Source organism: Hermetia illucens, chromosome 1, assembly GCF_905115235.1.
Source record: "Hermetia illucens chromosome 1, iHerIll2.2.curated.20191125, whole genome shotgun sequence".
NCBI lineage: Eukaryota > Metazoa > Arthropoda > Insecta > Diptera > Stratiomyidae > Hermetia > Hermetia illucens.
The window spans coordinates 122390292-122409519 of record NC_051849.1 but is presented as its reverse complement, the minus strand read 5'-3'; the positions used below and the strand labels follow the sequence as shown (position 1 = coordinate 122409519).

Sequence of the window (19228 nt, the reverse complement as noted above, 5' to 3'; positions counted from 1 at the left end):
CCGCTTGGTGTAATTGGTCGCGTCTATATTTAACCAATTCGGCTGTAATTCCATCGGCTCTTGGCGACTTATGGTCTTTAAGCCAATGAATTGCACGTACTGTTTCTTCTATGCTTGGTGGCGGCAGCATTTTTTCCGTCGTCTTCAGTTGGCGGGACCCCCAACTCGCGGATATTTTAGTTGTTGAGAAGTTCATCAAAATACTCAACTCACCGCTGCAATATGCCCATTCTGTCGGAAATTAAATTTCCCTGTTTGTCTCGGCAGGATGAGCATCGAGGTGTATAAGGGTTCATCCTGCTGACTTGTTGGTAAAACTTGCGCGCTTGATGCGGCTGCTCCCTGTACTTTTCGAGTTTACAGACCGGTTACTTCTCTCAGGCTTCCTTGTTCCGTCTGAGAAGTCGTTTTTTCCGCTCGACGGAGCTCTGATAAGTCTCCGCACGTGCCCGCGTTCTTTGAGAGCGCAACATTACTCGGTATGCAGCAATCTTCTGTTCCATTGCTAGCTTACATTCCTCGTCAAACTAGCCGTTCCGACTTTTCTTGCGGATGGGGCCAAGTATCGTTGAATCAATGATAACGTTCTTCAGGTGGTTATGAAGGTCATTTGCCGATGCTTCATCTCCAGGAAATCTGTTACCTGCGGTTATTGCAACATCAATTTCCCCCTTATAGGTGTTACGGAGGGCTATGTTGCGAATGGGTTCAGTATTCATTCACCTGAGGGGATTGTAGGTGGTGTTATCATTCGAGCTCGGTGATCCGAGTCTATATTGCTCCTGCAACGCTGTGCCATGAGAAAATGCGCAGATCGTTATTCCATTGTCGTTTCCGGGTTCGTCGTTGTAAAGTTCATCCAGTCCAAGGCTCCTTTTGTGGCTTCGTAACGTTGGTTTTCCGTGTAGGGTTGTCAGCCCTAGTCAACCCCAACCTGGAGGATCAGTTAGCACAATTTGTCTCGTTTTTAGGCGCGGAAGACTCGCCTTTATCCTTATCCGTCTGCAGCTTTTCGTTAAGAAAGAGCTCCCAGCGATCACCACGTGGAAGTGGAGATAGGGTTTGGTAGTAGAGCTGTTGGTGTTGGTTCAGCAGGCGTTTCCCACCATGAGTACCAATCCACGTTTCGTCCTGGGACCTATACTACCCTTTGACCGCCAAATTACTGGAATAAATTCAGATTGTCCTCAATCAATGCGAGGTTTGCCGAGAAGTAAAGTATAATCGAAAACCTATCAAAATAAAATTTCAATACATCGAGAGACCAATCAAATTAAATCAAATTATTTACTACTCTTTAATGAAATAACTTCTTTACGATAATAGACAAATTTTCTAAGTTTGGCACAATTTATTATTTAACTGATAAAAATCGGTTCGAGGTATTAAAAGAACATTTTACAAAAACAGGAAAACCCAACAAAATATTAACAGGTAATGAATTCAACGGAGCTTTCGTTAGACTTCCTACAAAAAGAAAATGTGAATGAAGGTCATTTTACGGAAGCACACAGCCAGGTAGCATTTGCAGCTTTCGAAATGTCCCACGAAACATAAGTCGAGAAGTTTAGAATTTTAACATATCAACAAAATAAAATTTTCACAGGGAGAGCCATCCAAGAAGCAGTGAGAAATCACAATGAAAGGTTTCATTCAACCAATTGAAGTCTAATGTTATAAAGCCGATTTTGATAGGATATGAAGAAACCTACAAGAATCCAAGGAAAAATGGACATTTCAACTCAATAAGGAACGAGAAAAACTACATTGAAGCTAGAACTACCGGCTTTGTCAAGAATTACAAGGCAGTTAGACAAAAATACCTACCTAAATTCAGGAAACCTAAATTGGAAAACATCCATCTAGTGAAAAACAAAAATCCACCCAAATTTGAAACTCTTAAAAAAGAAGATAACATATAGTCGAAAAAGGAGAAAGTATCCCAAAATTAATTCAAGATCATAGAGGGCGACGTCGATCACAAAGAACACCAATGGTGGAATGCCACTTCATCCAGGTTGCGTTAATGCGTGAAGCAATTTCCTAACGCATTTCTCCATTAGCTGATAGCATTGACCCGAGGTATTTAAATCGCCCAATACTGGGCAAGCCAGTCCCGCTGACAGTGATTGTGCCTGTTTCATGGGCATCGGTCGTCAAAAACTCGGGGTTTTATTCAGATTTAATCTGAGACTGTGTTGCATGAGGCGAACATTCCATTTTTAGACAAGTTGTTCGAGATAAGTTTTACTATTAGACGCTAGGAAAACATCATCTGCATAAAGCAATGTATAGTGCGCTGGACATTGGATGTCCCGTGTGACGGTGTCCATAACAAGAACAAGCGCCCGGCTTCCGGTATCCCGACTTGTTTTCAAACTAACAAAAGTTGCTTTACTCAAAATATCTTATCCCACAAACTAATAGTCCGACAACTTATTATACACATTAAATGTTAGGGTTAACTAAAAAACATGGATTTAATACTGGTAGCGCCATCTGTGTGTTATCCTATGAACTTTTCAGCCTAATTGGTAAGAAATTCAATGTTTATGAAGCCATCCTTTTCCTAAGCGGACGCCGGACAAAGCTTGGAAATACTTTCGTATCGTGATTTGACCTCGGATACCAGTCGACTCAGCTGTGAAAGAGTACCTGAGTCGAATCAGGGTAATATTCTCGGGCGAGCGCTGACCACATTGCCTTCTAAAGTATACTACTGTAGTGTACCGTTACAGTTTTGAATGAAGTGCTCTAAAAAACCTCAAGGTATGGATTGTTGCGCCAACGATTATTATTATTTTATTACGATCTGTCTGTCAAACGCATTTTCCTCGGAGGCGGTTATAGCGATTGACACGAAATTTGGTGGAAAGATGGGAACTGTAAACGCTCACGCATGCAGTGAGTTACATAATTCTACGTCGAATTTAATTTTTCATCAAATATTCAGTAGTAGTTAGTATTTTCCAAAGCCGGTGTTACTTTTGCTATTTGTTGGAAAGGGGGAGGGGGTGCGGGGGTTGACAGTGATCATTTCTTTAACGGACTCATCCTCAGAAAATACACAGCCGAAAAATATGAAAAAACCAACAGGCTGCCACAATATAGGGCCTAGGTTCCGAGATATTCTACATACCGATATCTGTTCAAATATAGTTAATAATAGTATATTAATATAATTTTTAGTAATTGGCTGGGAAATCTCCTTAAGCCCATCCTAGTACCACAAGTAGGCTACAATATAGAGTATGATCCATCCAAGGTTGGTGGAAATCGCACACTTCTTTTTCTACAGCCTTTCCCAAACGGAGTCAGCTCGACGTGATCGGTTTCGCCCTTTGGCTCACTCAAATGCCTGATCTGGATGCAATATCGATGTTTTTAAATCCCCATCCAGCGTATCATGCCACCGTTGTTTTGGCCTGCCTTTTGGTCGTTTACCATCGACTTCGATGTTCAGACCAATCTTGGCAAGTGAATTCTCGTTAGCGGTGGAAATTGCACTATTGTTAACAAAGTTATAATTGATCAAAGTTGTCGCTTCTTCGCAAATTCAAGGCTTTGAATGTCAATATCCCTTGAAAGTGGATATTTTAACATAATATATGGATATGTTACGTGCTACGACAAATGCACACTTAAATGTCTTATAAAAGAAAAATACCAAACTCGAAACTCACAAAGCTCAAAGTATTCTAAACCCCTTGTTTAGATCTCGGGTCCAAAATAGTTGTTTCAGCCAGTAGCATATTCTTTTCAATATGGCCGAAACCCATATTAAAATGTTTTTTAAGCTGAGAGATATATGTAAATTGCCATTATCAAGTTAATTTTCAGAATATTTTTTCTTACAGAAATGTTGCGTTTTGAATATTTTCAATAATGTAGTCTTAATTAGTTATCTTTAAATGAAGTATTTCATTTGTTTCATTCTTTAAAAAACAAAATGGTAGATTATATTTGCACTTGTTTCAAGGCCATCGCAATCCGTGTACTGAGAGAACGGGGGCAATAGTTGTATTGACAGCGTCTTTCATTGTTAGCATTATCTCTAGGATATCGTGTTGCTATGTCCTGTTTAACCTTTATTTTATTTATTTATCTTGTTTTGTAACTTCTTCATTTTTTTTGAAGAAGTGTTCTGCAATACTTTTAACTTTACCAATTGTGGAAGCGCTTCGAATAATATTGGCCTGCTCTACTAACTAGTCTGTGCAAAGCAACTCTTAGAGCACCACCCCTCAAACGGACAGCTATAGTATGTGCAATATTCGATTGCAAAAATTTTTCTTTTATGAGTTAGTTCAAGCTGGTCTGCTTTTCATAGAATTCATCACGAAGCATAATTTGCCTGTTTTTTCATCTACATAATGAGCCGTGATTGCTATATATCGTTCGTTATATGCACACAGCTAACGCTTTGGAAATTTGTTTTCTTACAACCTATAGCATGTTATTATTTGTAGACCCTAGGTAAAAGGCTTTCTAAAGCATTTAATCGAATTTTCTAAATTATTTTTCCTTGTTGGATTATGATCAAAATAAAGATATGCTTTTAATTTTCCAGACAAAAAAAAAACAATATAACCCCCAGGTCTATCGTAAAAATTCAAATTAAGCTTGATAATTTACTCGTACTTATATCCTGACAATAATTTCGGAAAGTTCGCTGGATTTAAATTGCATAATTATTTTATTTGAGAATTGAGGGAGTACATTAAGTCCGCGTGAACCACAAAAATGGAAAAAAATTTCTTCCCATTTGGTCCAGTGTAGCATCAACTGGATATGGACTTACAACTTCCTCAAATTTCAAACAAAATAATTTCGTTTCGGCTTCGGCCTAGTTTGGGTCTGAATACAAGGTGGTTTTCACTTGGATCTAATAATCTCATGTCATGTTTGCGATTATATATAAAGGAGCGATTACCACCTGTAACCACTTTGGTGTAGTAGCATCAGCATCTGATGAATTAGCTCTGCCCTGGACCAAATCGACAATCATCCTTTTTAAAGTGCGTAGTTTAAAAAAAACTTTTCTTATATATAAAAAAATGTTCGCTTTTAAATATGTCAAAATATAGAAACAGGTAAAAATGCTAGAGTGCAAAACATTTAGTGATTGATACTAATAAACAAATTTAGTTAGCTTTTGTTTTGTGTGAAAAAAATATTATTAAAATTGATTCAATTTCTATCAGTCCGTCATATCCCATTTACTCGGAAGCGGCTGAAACTATTATCACAAAATCTGGTGAAAACATATGGCCTGTGAATCCTTCTACATGGGAGGCTCGACATATATGCACAATAAGGTCAGGTGCGATATCAAATGAAAGGGTTCGATTAGCACTTTTCGAAACTGGTCTGTGTGAAACACAGCACGGGTGGGGACTCAAAATGTGCCTCAAAAAGTGGAATAGGCTTCCTCCTTCTCAGAATCTATCAAACCGAAAAATCTGAAAAAAATCAGAATAGTGCCCCTTATAAAATCTAGGCTGCTACGCTTATATCTGCGCAAATAAAGCTAATAATAACACACCACATTTTGGAAATTTACACGAAAACCCTCCTTAAGTTCATCCTAGAATTTCAAGATTTAACATTCTTGTAAATGATAATATACTATTACTAACAGAGTTATAGAAGGTATCACTTACGGAGTTATAGAAGGTCAAACCTTTGTATTCCAAGTGAATTTAGTGTACTCGAAGACGTGTATGGTGTCATCATCATATAAAGTGAACTCATATGAAATCGGGGCTCACTTTAGTGTTCCCTTCATTTGTTTATCAGTATCAACTACTCGGGACAGAAATATACATACATATGTAAGTGAAGTTTGTGGGTAGTAGTCCTAACAATGATGGACGTAAAGTACCTTTTAACATTATGCTCATTTGGCGTAAGGATGTGAAATTATTAGACTTAAGGCATGGCTCTAGTTTTCACAAGTGTTCATAAATGGCGTATTTTCATCTTCAAATTTGTTGTCTGATATTGCCGTGATTTCTCTTAAACAAGCGTGGCAAAATCGTTTGATTATCTAACGAATATAAATACTGAATATACCGTTCAAATTCCCCCAAAAATTTAGATTTGTGCGAGATTCTCCGTCAAATCTTGTGTTGAAATATAACTTAGTCGCAAATTACCACCCTTCATTGTCGAGCCCGACATTCAGATTGTTTTTTTCGCCTGAAGCCAAATGTGTTTATGGCCGCGCTGATGATAAGTTTCACCTGGGGGTTGTGAAAATTTTTGGTTGATGCTTCATCTCTAGGACCTCTCTTAGTTGTAGTTATCACATTATCTATTTTCCCTTTATAAGTGTTACGAACAAAGCCACGGATGGCTTTAGCTTTCATTCCCAACTAATTTGTCAGAGGGGATTCAAGGTGGTTTTACTATTCGAGCTCGATGCGCGTTGCCAATGACATTAATTGAGGGATGTCGGCGTTACATTAGCAAGTGGTTAATTTGAAAGTGGTTCCGCGAACCAGTTACTTCCAACCTCTTAAGTAGAGGCCTCAACGTTGATAGGGCTTATATTTTGTACCGTGGTTCGCAAAACACAGAGTGCGTAACTCTTCGTTTATTTTTTTAAAGCCGATAGCAGCGGGTTTTCATTTTTGTGCTGAGTAAAAAACCTACTCCGAGCACATGGTTTACATCAGCTTTATATTGGGATAGGGTATTGGCTGGTTGGCAGCTCCCTTTCTGTACAGAGAACGCACGTTCCATGAGAAAATGTGCAAAGCATTTGTCCATTTTCGTTATTGAGTTTGATGAAAAGTCGCATAAAAACAATTATTCGTATGAATGGTATGGTACTTTTTGGAATTGATGTTTTTTTTTAATGTGAAACAAAACCTTATTAGAAACGAGTCGATGTCTGTCTTTCATACCCGATTTATTCGGAAACGGCTGGACCGATTGTCATGAAAGTTGGTGAGAACACGCGGTCTGTTGATCCCCTTATATACAGTAAGTGGGACCTTTTGTGTTGAGTTTAAGGAGGGGCTGCCCATACATGCAAAAATGGGGTGCAAATTTTTGTATTCCCAGCCATGTGTGGTATCAAATGAAAGGGCTTAATTAGTACTTTTCGAAATTGGTCCCATATTTGATATTGGGTGAAACGGGGGAGTGAGGACTCAAAATATGACCCCCGAAAAGTGTAACAAATCTCCTTCTCAGAATCCATCCAACCGAAAAATCTGAAAAAAAATCACAATAGTGTATCTTAATGAAATCTAGGCCTCAAAATACATCCCATTCCGATGTTTGCACAAACAATTTAGCCGGAAACCTCCCTTAAATTCATACTAGTAGTACAGGCAGTGGTATAAGGGACAACATAGCGCATAACTTTGGGAAGTTTAAAGGAAATCCAATATTAACGAAGTTATAGAAGGCGAAAACTTGCCATTTTTTGTCAATTTTGTGGGTTCTACAATATGTATGACGTCATCATCATTTGTATATTACTATCAATTACTCGAGACAGACATATGTATGCATTTATATTTTTTTTTTGTACGTACACGGAGGTGGAAAATCTTAGAAAGACACGTCCGCCGCAGCTCCGCCGCCCGAACGGCGGAACAACAGCGGGCGCGTGTGGGATTCACACCCACTAAAAACCACCCCCGGTCTCTCCAGCCCCAGCCCCGCAGGACCACCATTGAGGTATTACTTCGCGGGGTAGGTTTGCTCTTAGGCACTCATCCTTCTCCTACTCGCAGCTTTCCTCCTTTGTTCCTTCAGCAACTCCTCCTGCATTTGGATGATTGCGGAGCCAACCGCAAGCCACTTCTCCTGGGACTCCAGCATCTCAGTAACCAAGCTCTCCGGGGTCCCGCTCCTGCCCAGCACCTGGTTTAAGCTCCTTCTCTCCATCGCAAATCTTGGGCAGTGAAACATCACATGCTCTGGATCCTCCGGTATGCCATCGCATCTGGGACAGTTCGGAAAATCATCCAACCCAAAGCGGTGCAGATACTGCCTGTAGCAACCACCGTGTCCCGTGAGGAACTGGGTAATGTGGTAGTTGGTCTCCCCATATTTTCGCTCAAGCCACACCCTAATGTTGGGAATGAGCCTGTGCGTCCACCGACCTTTCGCAGACTCGTCACATCTGCTTTGCCAGAGATCAAGCGACTTTGACCTTGCCGCATTTCTACGCTGTGCATGCCCCTCCATGTGTCTTGCATTGTTCAGGACACTCATTTCTTTGGCCAGAATGTCAACCGGGATTATGCCTGCCACCACCAATACTTCCTCATCTGATGAGCAGGATGGAGCGCACCACTCCGGCTAGCACCAACCTCCGGCAATGTTTCGGCCCACCAATATTTGCCAACATTTTTGCAAGTGCCGTGGTGGCACTGGCTGCCTTTTGGCATGCATACTCTAGGTGCTCCCTAAAACTCTAATTTGGTGTCAATTATTACCCCCAGGTATTTGATAGCCGGCTTTGATACGACCGTATGTCCACCGACCTCCACTTTTACAGTGTTATTTTTCCTGCGTTTCGTTATTAAGACCGCTTCCGTTTTCGCGTCCGCCAAGGTCAGCCCGGCCTTTTCTAGCCAGGACTTTACCGCTCTCACTGTTTCTTTTGCGTAAATCTCCACATCTTCTGGGTGTTTTGCTGCAACAACCACAGCTAGGTCATCAGCAAAGCCGACAATCGTAGTCGCCTCTGGGACGGGAAGAGCAAGCACCCCATTATACATGATATTCCACAACATGGGACCAAGTACCGATCCCTGTGGTACCCGGCTGTGACAATGTACTCTTTGGGGTCCTCATCTGTCCCGTACCAGAGAGTCCTCTCTGAGAGGTAGTTTTCCACCAAATTCGCTAAGTATCCGGGGACACCCATGTCAGCCAACGCCCGTTTAATTCTATTCCAGTTGGCCGAGTTGAATGCGTTTTTGACATGCAGCGCCACCACGGCACAGCAGCCGCCAGAAATCAGTGCACCTTTTGCCAGGTTTACCATCATGCCAATTGCGTCCACCCGTTGTATCCAACAGGCAAATAGGACGATACGACGCTGGGTTTCCAGGTGGCTTGCCAGGCTTCGGAAGCAACGCCAACTTTTGCTTTTTCCACTGGGCAGGGAATATTCCTTCTTTTAGGCGCGCCTCGAAGGTGTTGGCGAAAAGGTCGGACCTAGTCTTCACTGCCAGTTTCAAAGCTCGGTTGGGGATGCCATCCAAACCTGGGGCCTTGTTGTCACCGAACCTACCACATATTTCCCGCAGCTCCTCCACAGTTACAGGCGGTATTATGCCGTCATTTGGCTGGACAAAAACTTGCCTTCCCCTATTTTCGTGGTGAGGGAACAGAGTGGTAACAATCTGTTTCAGGAGGCGCGGACAGGTCACCTGGGGTGATTTCCGCAGCCTTTTCATCACCACTCTGTAAGCCTCGCCCCAAGGGTTTATGTCGGCATGGTCGCACAGCTGTTTGAAGCAGTTCTTTTTGCTCCTCCGAATGGCTTCCTTTAGGCGGCCACGCAATTGCTTGTGTGCATCCTCTCGACCGTCGCCACCGGGTTTTCCCCTGAGCCTCTGGCAAAGCCTCCTTGCCCGAAAACATGCGGCTCGCAAACTTGCGATTTCGTTGTTCCACCAGTAGTTGGATGGCCTACTGGGGAGCAATCGCCTTCTGGGCATAGTAGCATCGCATGCTTCCGTTACACATCGAGTGATCTGGGTGGCTTTCTCTCCAGCCGTACCATTCAGGGATATGTCGGATTTGAGCACCGCGGAAAACGTGTCTCCCAAGAACGCTTTCACTCTGCAGCCAAGCATACCACCCGGCATTTTGCGAAAACTCTTTTTCGAGTTCAATCCGCCCTTGATCTCTATGCAGATTGCCTGGTGGTCGCTGTGAGTATAGTCCTCACTGACATGCCAAGCGACTCTACTGGCTAAAGTGGCACTCACGTATGTCAGGTCCACTATAGGTCCCAGGCCCCTTCCCCGGAAAGTGTACGAAGACCCAACATTCGCCAGTACCACGTCGAGCTCCGCGAATGCTGCGAGGAGAACACGTCCCCTGACATTAGTTATCCGGCTGCCCCATTCAAGAACCCACGCATTGAAATCGCCTCCTATTATGATCGGCCAACGTCCTCTTGCATCCAAAACAAGAGCAGCAAGCATCCGCTCATACTCGACGAGTGTAGCGCCGGGTGGAGCATAGCAGCTGTAGATGTGGATGCACTTCATCTTCGCTCTGATGAAGCCCTCCTCCGGGTGCTCCATTATTTCCTGGAAGGCTTGTTCTCCACAAGTCCACAGCGCTGCTTGGCCCGTTTGGTCTTCGACCCAAACGCTACCACCGCGGTTTCGGTATGGTTCACTTAGTATGGCCCCATCGATGTTTTTCTCGCGGATGGTTTGCGCGAGTAGATCCTGCGCCGCCTCGCAGTGGTTGAGGTTGATTTGTAGCAACCTCATCTGCGATTTGTGCTAAGGGCTCTCCTGTATTCCGGGCACCTGCTGCTGCCCGCAATGTGCCGATGGTCCACACCCTCCTTTCCTTTGCACAGTAGACAATTTGGGTCAGCTCCGCAGTCCTTGCTGATATGGCCTTCCACTCCGCATCTCCTGCATTGCTTTGACCTGTCATTTGGGTTAGTGCATGACTTCGCAATGTGACCAAAGCCAAGGCATCTAAAGCACCGTTTTAACGCCACCTGTTCCCTAAGGCGACACATAACCCAGCCTATTCTCACTCTCCCTGCTGCTAACAGTTTGAGTGCGTTCTTCACTGGTAGGCTGACGATGACGGTTTGTGTTTCCCCATAGGCTTTCCTTAGCGTTTTCACCACTGACTCTTGTAGTCCGGCAAGATCGAACTGTTTCTCCAACGCTTCGCGAACCTCCTTCGTCGTGATTTCATCTATATCTTTGCAGATTATAGTGATCTCCGGCCTGCTAGCTCTTATGTCGACTTCCTGCCCTAAAGTCTTCCCGATTTGGCTTAAAAATTTGTCCGCGGTTACATCCTTGGATTTCTTAAGTCCCAACATAAGATCTCCCTTCTGCGACCGTCTAATACGGCTGACGTTGTCTCCCAAATTGGTGAGTTCGGGGTCTGCCTTCACTTTCCGGAGAATGTCGGCGTGTGACCCTTCGCCTCGTTTGGAAATGAAAATCACCTCCGGTCTAATCTTCCTCCGATAATTTCTTTTCCGCGGTTCTACCTTCCTCCAAGCTTCCGTATCGGCCTTTGAAGGTTCGATCCCTTTTCTCGAGGTAGCCACTGCAGTATTTTCACTGGTAGCTTCAGACGTACTTTTCATGAACTCCGCCTTTTTGGGAGTTGAGTCCTTTTTTCTTTTCAGGGTTTGCTGGCCTGTTGAGTCATTCAGCTTCTCGCGCAGCCTCTTCCCCGGTTTCTCTCCTTTTGTGTTTTGAACCGGCGTTACTTGAGTTGCCTGGTTCACTTTTCCAATCGGCGACTTCCCTACTCGTTCATCCTGGGCCTTGCCGTACGTCAAACGGATGCCTCTTATCATGGCCCTTATATTTTGGTGAATGTTCCTGCGCTCCTTTATAAACTCACACAGCTCCATGATCTTTTTACCGAGGTCAGTAAAAGAAGCTCCAGACTGATCATTGCCCAAAACATCGCTCGGGTGAATCGGCGTCAGTGATTCTTCCTCATCGAAGACTCCCGCTATACGCTTCCCACTGGGGGTAGCGATCGTGGGGGCTTGTGCCCGTGTGGGAGGAAATCTGCGAAAAATCGAGCTCCTTCTGAACGGATCCATCACTGGAGCCAGTTCAAGTTCCTCCCGTACGCTTGTAACATTAGATGCGACAGTAGCCAAGGTTCCCACTACTGAGGCACTGCGGTCGTTGGATATCGACGGCCGGGAGCCCGCTTGCTCACTCCCAAAAGCCGCCGGCACTGGGTTTCCGAAGCCCTGCACCGTAACTTCATTCTTCTTCTGCTCCTCCATGTTTGGTTTCATTTCTGGGTATCCTTCCCATAGCCAATTTTTATCCACGGGTGGGCGTTTACTTCCTGCGCATAAACATGCCCATGCACGCACATATCCGTATGCGTGCTTGTGCAATGGCATGACACATTCGCCGAGTATTCCCTTATCCGCACGAAGGGACGCGCCTGATGGGAGATTTGGCAACTCCACACAGGTGTATGCATTTATATCCATATATGCTAATGAGGTAGTGCATAATTCAGATAGATATATTAAAATATTAAACCAGCGGTATCAACATACATACTGTATAAGTAAGTAACTCGGAAATATGTTATCATGCATGTATAAGTGTAGTATTCGGGAACAGGCCAAGTTTGTTTGTTTAGGGTAAGCATAACATTTACATCTGTAATATGTACGTATATGTCGTAATTTGAAAAAAAAAATGAAGGAATATTTTGGGTTTTTTAGCAATATACGAATGCAAAAATGTGCATAGGAAGTTTCTCATAAAGCTGATCACAAAATGTTTATACCCGAAGCACCAGCTTCCGGTATTCCGACTTGTTATACTTCAATACAAGATTTGACGCTTTGATAATAAACGATTTTGCCACGCTTGTTTAAGAGAAATCACGGCAATATCAGACAACAAATTTGAAGATGAAAATACGCCATTTATGAACACTTGTGAAAACTAGAGCCATGCCTTAAGTCTAATAATTTCACATCCTTACGCCAAATGAGCATAATGTTAAAAGGTACTTTACGTCCATCATTGTTAGGACTACTACCCACAAACTTCACTTACATATGTATGTATATTTCTGTCCCGAGTAGTTGATACTGATAAACAAATGAAGGGAACACTAAAGTGAGCCCCGATTTCATATGAGTTCACTTTATATGATGATGACACCATACACGTCTTCGAGTACACTAAATTCACTTGGAATACAAAGGTTTGACCTTCTATAACTCCGTAAGTGATACCTTCTATAACTCTGTTAGTAATAGTATATTATCATTTACAAGAATGTTAAATCTTGAAATTCTAGGATGAACTTAAGGAGGGTTTTCGTGTAAATTTCCAAAATGTGGTGTGTTATTATTAGCTTTATTTGCGCAGATATAAGCGTAGCAGCCTAGATTTTATAAGGGGCACTATTCTGATTTTTTTCAGATTTTTCGGTTTGATAGATTCTGAGAAGGAGGAAGCCTATTCCACTTTTTGAGGCACATTTTGAGTCCCCACCCGTGCTGTGTTTCACACAGACCAGTTTCGAAAAGTGCTAATCGAACCCTTTCATTTGATATCGCACCTGACCTTATTGTGCATATATGTCGAGCCTCCCATGTAGAAGGATTCACAGGCCATATGTTTTCACCAGATTTTGTGATAATAGTTTCAGCCGCTTCCGAGTAAATGGGATATGACGGACTGATAGAAATTGAATCAATTTTAATAATATTTTTTTCACACAAAACAAAAGCTAACTAAATTTGTTTATTAGTATCAATCACTAAATGTTTTGCACTCTAGCATTTTTACCTGTTTCTATATTTTGACATATTTAAAAGCGAACATTTTTTTATATATAAGAAAAGTTTTTTTTAAACTACGCACTTTAAAAAGGATGATTGTCGATTTGGTCCAGGGCAGAGCTAATTCATCAGATGCTGATGCTACTACACCAAAGTGGTTACAGGTGGTAATCGCTCCTTTATATATATAATCGCAAACATGACATGAGATTATTAGATCCAAGTGAAAACCACCTTGTATTCAGACCCAAACTAGGCCGAAGCCGAAACGAAATTATTTTGTTTGAAATTTGAGGAAGTTGTAAGTCCATATCCAGTTGATGCTACACTGGACCAAATGGGAAGAAATTTTTTTCCATTTTTGTGGTTCACGCGGACTTAATGTACTCCCTCAATTCTCAAATAAAATAATTATGCAATTTAAATCCAGCGAACTTTCCGAAATTATTGTCAGGATATAAGTACGAGTAAATTATCAAGCTTAATTTGAATTTTTACGATAGAACTAGGGGTTTATATTGTTTTTTTTTTGTCTGGAAAATTAAAAGCATATCTTTATTTTGATCATAATCCAACAAGGAAAAATAATTTAGAAAATTCGATTAAATGCTTTAGAAAGCCTTTTACCTAGGGTCTACAAATAATAACATGCTATAGGTTGTAAGAAAACAAATTTCCAAAGCGTTAGCTGTGTGCATATAACGAACGATATATAGCAATCACGGCTCATTATGTAGATGAAAAAACAGGCAAATTATGCTTCGTGATGAATTCTATGAAAAGCAGACCAGCTTGAACTAACTCATAAAAGAAAAATTTTTGCAATCGAATATTGCACATACTATAGCTGTCCGTTTGAGGGGTGGTGCTCTAAGAGTTGCTTTGCACAGACTAGTTAGTAGAGCAGGCCAATATTATTCGAAGCGCTTCCACAATTGGTAAAGTTAAAAGTATTGCAGAACACTTCTTCAAAAAAAATGAAGAAGTTACAAAACAAGATAAATAAATAAAATAAAGGTTAAACAGGACATAGCAACACGATATCCTAGAGATAATGCTAACAATGAAAGACGCTGTCAATACAACTATTGCCCCCGTTCTCTCAGTACACGGATTGCGATGGCCTTGAAACAAGTGCAAATATAATCTACCATTTTGTTTTTTAAAGAATGAAACAAATGAAATACTTCATTTAAAGATAACTAATTAAGACTACATTATTGAAAATATTCAAAACGCAACATTTCTGTAAGAAAATATATTCTGAAAATTAACTTGATAATGGCAATTTACATATATCTCTCAGCTTAAAAAACATTTTAATATGGGTTTCGGCCATATTGAAAAGAATATGCTACTGGCTGAAACAACTATTTTGGACCCGAGGTCTAAACAAGGGGTTTAGAATACTTTGAGCTTTGTGAGTTTCGGGTTTGGTGTTTTTCTTTTATAAGACATTTGAGTGTGCATTTGTCGTAGCACGTAACATATCCATATATTATGTTAAAATATCCACTTTCAAGGGATATTGACATTCAAAGCCTTGAATTTGCGAAGAAGCGACAACTTTGATCAATTATAACTTTGTTAACAATAGTGCGATTTCCACCGCTAACAAGAATTCACTTGCCAAGATTGGTCTGAACATCGAAGTCGATGGTAAACGACCAAAAGGCAGGCCAAAACAACGGTGGCATGATACGCTGGATGGGGATTTAAAAACCTCGAGATTGCATCCAGATCAGGCATTTGATTGAGCCAAAGGGCGAAACCGATCACGTCGAGCTGACCCCGTTTGGGAAAGGCTGTAGAAAAAGAAGAATGCGATTTCCACCAGCCTTGGATGGATCATACTCTATATTGTAGCTTACTTGTGGTACTAGGATGGGCTTAAGGGAATTTCCCAGCCAATTACTAAAAATTATTGTATAGCAAGAGAAAGAGATGAAAATAACACTTGCCCATTAATATGTCTGTATATATAACATGAATATGCGCACATATACATAACACTATAAGCACGTTCACATACTACGACCAATTGACTGAGGATAGTTATAATTAGAATGATAAACGGTCCTTGAAGAATACTTAAAATACTTGCTCCAAATGAATTTCTGTGTTGGCTTATTCTGCGAGAATCATCGCACAAGCGAAAAGTGGGTGTCAATTTCTTTCCTGAATGATAGGTCCCAGTTCGTACTTTACGAAAGAGGTCTTAGATTGCAAAGTAGGAGGGTAAGGAATTAAAAAGTACAAATTTGAAGAAGACAATACTAATTGTTAGAAACTAAGCAAAATAAGCCGATCTCTGTTGAAATAAATTTAATAATATTCCCATATTTTCGGATTTGATCTTAAAATCATCCTAGGATTATAAAATGTTGCAAAAACCTAGAGCATAACATAGGGAATACGATTGGAAATTTTGAAGGGAGTCATACTACCTTTGACAAAGTTATACTAGGTCAAATTTGTCTATTTTATGTGAATTTAACGTGCTGTACTCCAGACAGCATAGATTCCCAATACCACATTAGAGTAAATAGTCTGACCTATTAAATTCATATACCCTATGACCTGCCCGCTACGTACAAATGGAATCGAACTATAACAAATTATTCTCACATATAAAATATACAAAACCTTTCATACTTGGTTTGCGACTTGTTTAGCTCTAAGGGTAATTTGATTCAATCATCGTCGAACATTCTTGCGTTAACCGATGTCATCTTAATAAGATGTTGGGCATGCTTATGATGAATGGATGGGGAAGGAATACATTACTTCTTGCTTGATTCCTATCGAACATTGTACAATTTCATACATGTATTCATTTCTAGAACACTTCGATACGATATCTTAAGATACAGAATATTTGCAAAAGGAATAACTTTGACATATTTTCACTTTGTCAATAAGCATATGAAATTCTACTAAATTTTACTCAAGATTATGACCTCCAAGGGGGCATTTCTAATAAATTTCCAAAATATATTATTAATTTTATTTTAGGAGATATCTGGATGAGAGTATTTTAAAGTCCGGATATCATACAGGGGCAGCATCAGATGGATTGATTTGGTTATTTCTGAGAATGGACCTCTAATTTATTAAGTGTACAATTTTTCATATTTGCTGTTATTGTAGAAAATTTGAATATGTATGTGCTTTCTGCATTACATTTTATAATAGGTGCGGCGTTTCATGCAATCTACTTATGTTTGTCTTTTTAGACCATGCCTTGGGGCGCTAAGTCAATTCTACAAACTGATCCTCGAATGTCAAATGATGGGCCTATTCTCTGGATTCGCGCTGGGGAGCAACTAGTTCCTACTGCAGAACTAAGCAAAACTCCCATGAAAAGACAAAGGTGAAAATTGAATATCTTTTTTAATGCGCAAGTTAATATAATAATCCTATGCATTACAGGACTAGGATTAATGAATTAAAAAATTTGCAATATCTTCCGAGACTATCAGAAGCTAGAGAAACGATGATTGAAGATAGGACTAAGGCGCACGCTGATCATGTTGGACATGGTTACGACAGAATGACCACTGCAGCAGTCGGTAAGATTATAGTAAAGCTAGCACAGCGCATTTTTTAAAAAGTTATGTATTTCTGGGCACATGCCTTTTACATTTTTCTATTTTTCAGCCAAACTGTAAATTGTTAAAAATGTTCACTTTGTGTTATATATAGCTAAAAATGCCACGGACCCTCTTCCCGCCCAATCGGACCGAGGGACGACCAACCTAAGGATGGGCTAAAAGCAACTTCCAAAGGCCCGCACCACAGCGATGATGCGTTTTAACATAAAGTGTGCGACCATGCGAAAATGTATTGCTACATCCCGATTGTCGCAAACATTTAAGCCAATAACGCGGTGGTTCGATACTACAAAGACATGGATCTTAAATCGAAGACAGTGCGGATCAAGACTGAAACCCACTAGGTCAGATTGTTACCACACAAGACTCTTCGGACTATAGCACAGGTTGCAAGGATGACCGCTTTTTGCATCTCCATGTATAGTTCAGCCCTAAGATCGAGCATTTTCAGCGCTTTATGTAAGTTCTGCGGGACTAATCCCGTCGCTGAAATTACCACTGAGACTACTTCGATCTTTTGTAGTCTCCAAGTCTGCTTCATATCGTCTGCCAAAGGGCCATAGTTCCGGATTTACTGTACTATACTGTTTTTCAACAGTGTTCCGGTCCAACGGTCATGAAGCACGCTCGTTCCTCCTTGAGAAGCAGAACTAGATCGGGTCTGTTATGATTAACACTATGATCGGTGGTAATAGTGTGATCCCACAGTAGTTTGATCCCATCATTTTCCAAGAGTCTCTGCGGAGTATACTTATAGTAAGGATGATAGGTTGCCACTAAGTTATACTTCAACGCAAGGTTTTGATGGAGAATCTTGCAGACGGAGTTATAACGATTGGTGTACTCGGTACTGCTCAACATCCTGCACGCAGATGTTATGTGCTGCATGGTCTCCTTTTCACAGTTGCATACCCTACAACTGGAGTTGGTAATTGAGGAGCCGTGAAGACTGTACCGTTTATAATTTTTTGTTGGGAGCGAAGCATTCTGAATTGAAGTTAGGAATGCTTCGGTCTCATAGAAAAGTACACCATTAGTCAACCATTTGTTGGTCAATACCTGACAACAATATTTTCTTTATAACATATGATCACCGTAAATGGGATTCTCTTTCCACATGTCGATCTTCTGTTGCACTGAAGTAACATTCGACATGGGATCCCATTCTCTGCTTCTCAAGTTCGAAGGAGATAATTTAATATGTGCCATTAAGGTAGCCTGATGTATTTGGCTAGAGGATTGTTTCTCATAGAAAAACTCACGAAGAGAATGCACTAGATTGTAGTGCAATGTTTTATGTTTAAATCAAGTACCCCCCCTTCCCCCCTTATGGCATAGGATAGTGATCCTCAATTTTTCGGCAGCTCTATTGTGCATATAGTTGTTTGCAAGAACTACCCTTACCCGTCCATTGACAGATTCTGGATCAGACCGAAAGTATGTAGAAGGACGGGAATGGCGAAGGTGTTGATTGCCATGATTTTATTTTTCCCGTACAGCTCAGTTTTAAGGACAAAATCAACACGCCGTTCAAATTCCCCCTATGTTAAATAAAGCATCAAATTTCGATCACAAATACGACATCTACAAACAACAAAATTAGGTAAAATTAAAAAAAAAAATATTAAAGAATTCCACGTATTTATTAAAAGATACTTTGCAATACATTTCATACAAATTTTACTTGTATTAAATTCCTTTAAACGTTTTGACGTTTGATCTTTCAAGTGGTAATGTTGGTACATATTAAACGCAATTTTCAATATTTTGTTAAATCGCCTTTCGCTTTTATAACCGCCATAACTCCCCGTGGCATTGAACTGATTAAATTTCTCGAGACTTCTGCTGGAATGCCTTCGTACCAAATCTTTTGGATCATTCTGTCTAACTCTTCCAAATTAGTCGGCCTTTCGCTATCTGCACTTTCATTATGCGCCAAAGGTTCTCTATTGGGCTAAGAGCCGAACTGTTGCCAGGCCATAACACACAGGAAACATCGAGTTCGCGTAAATAATTCTTTTCCTGTGAAAAATTAGGAAAGGTAAGACAGTCGAAATTGCGGACAATTGTTGAGGATGGCATAATAATTAAG

At 40.9% G+C, this 19228-nt stretch overlaps 1 protein-coding gene across 1 annotated transcript in view; it reads left to right on the top strand.

The window, feature by feature from the left end:
* The window catches only part of LOC119649930 (lysine-specific demethylase RSBN1L), a 105383-nt gene that overhangs the window by 46285 nt on the left and 39870 nt on the right, over positions 1-19228 (top strand). The window contains exons 5-6 of the mRNA XM_038052351.1: positions 16759-16895; positions 16955-17094. Of these exons, the coding sequence (XP_037908279.1) occupies positions 16759-16895; positions 16955-17094 (277 nt within the window). The remainder of the gene's footprint in view (positions 1-16758; positions 16896-16954; positions 17095-19228) is intronic.